This window comes from Plecotus auritus (genome assembly GCF_963455305.1).
Source record: "Plecotus auritus genome assembly, chromosome: 6".
NCBI classification, from domain to species: domain Eukaryota; kingdom Metazoa; phylum Chordata; class Mammalia; order Chiroptera; family Vespertilionidae; genus Plecotus; species Plecotus auritus.
The window spans coordinates 97,693,224-97,697,757 of record NC_137773.1 but is presented as its reverse complement, the minus strand read 5'-3'; the positions used below and the strand labels follow the sequence as shown (position 1 = coordinate 97,697,757).

General features: G+C 48.6%; 1 protein-coding gene across 7 annotated transcripts in view; it reads left to right on the top strand.

Annotated features, from left to right (window-relative positions):
• Window positions 1–4,534, top strand: part of SUGP2 (SURP and G-patch domain containing 2) — a 29,161-nt gene that overhangs the window by 407 nt on the left and 24,220 nt on the right. Inside the window, exons 1-2 of one of the 7 annotated variants that reach the window (XM_080672128.1) lie at window positions 60–215; window positions 1,555–1,686. In XM_080672128.1, the coding sequence (XP_080528254.1) occupies window positions 1,566–1,686 (121 nt within the window). In that variant the 5' untranslated portion in view covers window positions 60–215; window positions 1,555–1,565. Of the gene's footprint in view, window positions 1–59; window positions 242–1,554; window positions 1,687–4,534 lie in introns of those variants that run through there. The other 6 variants (XM_080672131.1, XM_080672129.1, XM_080672130.1 and 3 more) reach the window with 6 other exon arrangements.

Sequence of the window (4,534 nt, the reverse complement as noted above, 5' to 3'; positions counted from 1 at the left end):
GTAGCGCGCCTGTACAAGAGGGCGCGGCAGTGGCCACCTGCGCTTGCGCACCAGGGCGCGGGGTGGACCTGCGCCTGCGCAGCGCAGCGCTGCAGGGACCGTTGGCTTATTTGCATGTCCCCGCCTCGCGCGGCGGCGGCGGCGGGGGCGGTGGCGAAGGTGGTGGCTGAATCTCTGGCGTCGGCGGGGGCGACTCCGCACTCGGTGGGCTCGGGGTGAGGCCCGGCCCCGCGCGTTGTCGGTGGGTGGGCCCTGGGGTCTGGGGGCTCGGGCTCGGGCTCGGCCCGAAGCGGGCCCCGTGTCCCCGCCCCCCCCGATTGCGCCGCGGGCTCGGCCCTCGGGCTGCACGACGGCCGCGTCCCGGACGGGTCGGCCTGATGGGGCGGTCTGCGGCCTCCGGGGCCCGAGGCCCCCTTTTCTTCGCCCTCGGAGGCCGGGAGCAGGCGGACCGCACCCGAAGGGGTTCATTCGTTTCCTCGCTCATTCATTCCACCCGAGCCCGAAGCGGCCTTTCGCGTGAGGCGATCACGGAGGCAGGGCGCTGTATACGGCTCTTTGCCATTTTTAACGGGTTCAGTCCCTACAGCAACCCCCATCATTAGCTGCCCATTCCATAGCTGGTCAAAACGGAGGTATAGAAAGGTTAGGTCGTTTGATTTGGGAAGACCCTTCCCTTCGCCAGTAGAGAACAAGGGGCGCCCTAGGAGAAGGACTAAAGGATGGAAAAGGAGGCGATGGTTATAAGGAAGACTGCAAGGCAGGTGCAGGCTTGGGTCTTGGGTTGGAGATTTCAGGTTGAAAGGAATATCTTGGTGGTTAAGGACGGGCCGCCACCGGATTCCTCCGTGTTGCTTCTTAGTCTTTTTTTCTATTTAGTTTTCAGGCTTTGTCCCCACTACTAGTGTTGTTTGCCAGGTTTCAGCCCTGGATGGTTGACCTTGGGTGAGTCACTTAGTTTAAGGCTCCCATTTTCTCTTCTGTTTAATGTCATTAATAACAGGACCCATTTCATTGGGTTGTTGCAAGTAAATGAGGTCATGGGAGTTCCTTCCCTACAACTGTCACTAGCTCATTGTTACTAGCCAGGGATTCCTGCCGGAGGCTTCTCTCTGGAGGGTCGTTGGCTCTTAGAGCCTCTTGGCTTTGTTTGGAACATGGGAACAGTCACATCTTTCCTAACTACCATGTGAGAGGGTTATGCTCCCACTCCCCTACTGTTATCTTCAGTTACACGTGTTGCTTCTTGCAGTCCTCCAACAACCCCAGGAGATAAGGACTTTTTTTCAGAGAGCTTTCGAAGGATTCTGAGGAAATGGTCTTAGAGAAACAAAATAACTTGTCCAAGATCACCATGCTTGTCTTGCTCCTTTTCAGTCAACACACACCTGTGAGCTTCCTGAGAGCAGAGGCCCCTAGAAATAATCCGACCTTTCTCTGCAGTACCTGGCTGGATTATGGATTACTGCCTCCTTACTTTGAAGATGAGGTGAAATAGAGTGCCGGCTCTCTGAGCATTAGTTGTCATTCTTAGTGTCTTTTTTTCCTCTACTACAGGTCAGAGAAACATGGCTACAAGGCGAATTGCACAGGAGACTTTTGATGCCGTGCTACAAGAAAAAGCTAACAGGTATCACATGGACCCCAGTGGTGAAGCTGTAGGTGAAGCTCTGCAATTTAAAGCTCAAGGTAAATTAAAGTGCTTGATTGGGAACCGAGGGGGGGCAGGTAAGGAGGCATTTAGGGTCAGAGCAGGAGGATTTCAATCCCTAAATTCCTATTTGTTAAGGGAAAATGAAGTTTTCTCTGGATCTGCATGTTAAATCACTGTGTAGTAGAAGGTATTATCATTACCAGGAGCTTCTCCCCAGAAAGCCTGCCTCACCTAAAGAAAGGCTGTTGAATCAATCTTCTGGCTCCATCCCCACCACCACTGCTCAGGTTTGAGCTCCTACCAGTCCTGGCTTGGATTATTTCAGTAATCTCCTACTGAACGGTCTCTCAGCTTCTGGCTTCATTCCTCTCAAATCTGCCCTGACTACAGATCTATTAATGCCAACCTTCCTGGGCCAAGGCCCTGTTTGGACTCTCGGGACTTCCCACTTTGAGGTTACATCCTCAGATAAGTACAGGAGCAGGGAGGTAACAGTGATGTGTGCAAGACTACAGGGTGGTGCAAGGGGTTGTGGAGCTGCTGAGAATAGGTCCTGCCTGAAAATGTTTCCCTTTGGAAAATTTTGAAACACCATGCCAGCAGAATCAAAAATGGTGCCCACACAGATTACAGGATGACATGGAGGTCCCTTACTACGATGCACGAGGCTCCCAACCCTTACTCTTTGCCTTGGGCTTTATGTTTCAGTGATACTGTGCCACTTCTCTGTGCTTTGAATCCCTCCTCATCCCAGCTCTGCCTGGTTGATTCCCTCCAGCATGCCTTCCTCAGGAAGCCCCAGCAGGACTTAAGGTTGATTTGGTTGCCCTTCCCGGCCCAAGTACACTGTGTGCTTACTCCTCTGTTATGGGTTGGCCTCCTTCAGGCCTCATCGCTGGGCCGGTGCTGTTTGCTGCTGCACCAGCCCCTGAGCCAGCCTTGGCATTTAGGAGGGTTTCTTAGCATTGGTTGAGTGAGTCTAAAGTGCTTGCAATAGGAGTAATTGTTGTTACATGCTTTAGACCTGGAGAAACCAATTGATTGAGTTTTCAAAAATTATATGAGTAGTGCACAGAAACATCCCTCTTATAAAAGATTGAAAGACTTGAGAAATGGTTAAGAGTAAAATGTAAAAGTCTTTTTAGCTGCTTTCTTAACCCTCAGAAGTAACTATATTTGTAGTAGTCTGTGCATCCTTCAATTCTTTTAGCAATATGTAATCCAGAATACTTATGTGTTTATATATATACACAGAGACATATACTATATGTACTTACATGTGCATGTATATGTATATAAGATGCCCCCAAAAATATATACACACACTTTGTATAATTAAAAAAGGCAGTGTTTATTAACATACATTTTATTTTTGAAATTGAACTATCAGCTGATTTTTTCAGATTTATGTCTCTATACATTTTTGGGGGACACACTGTATACAGATACATAAATCTTGGTATCTTTATCTAGAGACTCAAACACCAATACATATATTGTTACCTCAAGAAAGTTTGGGGAGGGGTGAACTAGTAACCAAGCAGGATGCTAGATGGTTCTGGAACCATCTCTTTGTCACTGAGCTGCATGGTTCATCAGTTGGACTTTCTCTGTCCCTGTTCTACTCTGCACTTTTCCAATGCCTTGGTTTACAAGGCATCAGAAAATCCTGTTGTGCAGAAACCAGCCACCACTCTACCTCTAATGCTACCTCCCTCACCACATCATCAGTAGTCATTAATACCTAGATCATCCCAGTGGACTCTTTGCTGTAACCTCGACATTCACTTTCTTCCCTTTTGGTCTATTGCAGTGGTCGGCAAACCACGGCTCGCGAGCCGCAGTTTGCCGCTCTGTTGACTAATGAGTTTGCCAACCACTGGTCTATTGCCTTCACAGTAGCTAGTGAGATCATTCCTTTGCTCTGAACCCCGTCTGTGGCTTTCTATCTTACTCAGACTATTCCAGCATCCCTTTGAGGGCCAGGCTTGATCTTGTACCTTCCTTCCATCTGTATCTCCCTAAGTTTGCTGTATGTTAGAATCATCTGGGGACCTTTTAAAAACCCTGATGTCCAGGTCACACCGCCAAGCTAGTTAGTTAATTAAATCAGGATGACTGGGGGTCCCAAAGGGACTCCATATGCAACAGAGTTTAGGAGCTGCCTTCTTACCACTTTGCCCTTCATTCACTCTGGTATATTCATTCCCTGCTGGTCATACATCAGGAATTTGTCCCTACACTCCCTCTGCCTAGAAGGCTCCCCCAAAGTGTGACCCCCTCATGCCAAGCCTTCCCGGTATATCGTTAACTTCAGTGCCTAAAGCAGTGCCCACACACAGTAGGTGCTCAGTAAGTACTGCTGACCAAATAAACTTAGATTTGTATAAAAATTTGGCTTCCGCCCTAACCAGTTTGGCTCAGTTGGATAGAGTGTCGGCCTGCAGACTAAAAGGTCCCAGGTTCGATTCCAGTCAAGGGCATGTACCTTGGTTGTGAGCACATCCCCAGTAGGGGGTGTGCAGGAGGCAGCTGATCGATGTTTCTCTCTCATTGAGGTGTCTAACTCTCTATCCCTCTCCCTCCTTCTCTGTACAAAATCAATAAAATATATATATATATATTTTTTTTTTAATATATTTTATTGATTTTTTACAGAGAGGAAGGGAGAGGGATAGAGAGTTAGAAACATCGATGAGAGAGAAACATCGATCAGCTGCCTCCTGCACACTCCCCACTGGGGATGTGTCCGCAACCAAGGTACATTCCCTTGACCGGAATCGAACCTGGGACCCTTCAGTCCGCAGGCCCACGCTCTATCCACTGAGCCAAACCGGTTAGGGCTAAAATATATATATTTTTTAAAAAAGATTTGGCTTCCTT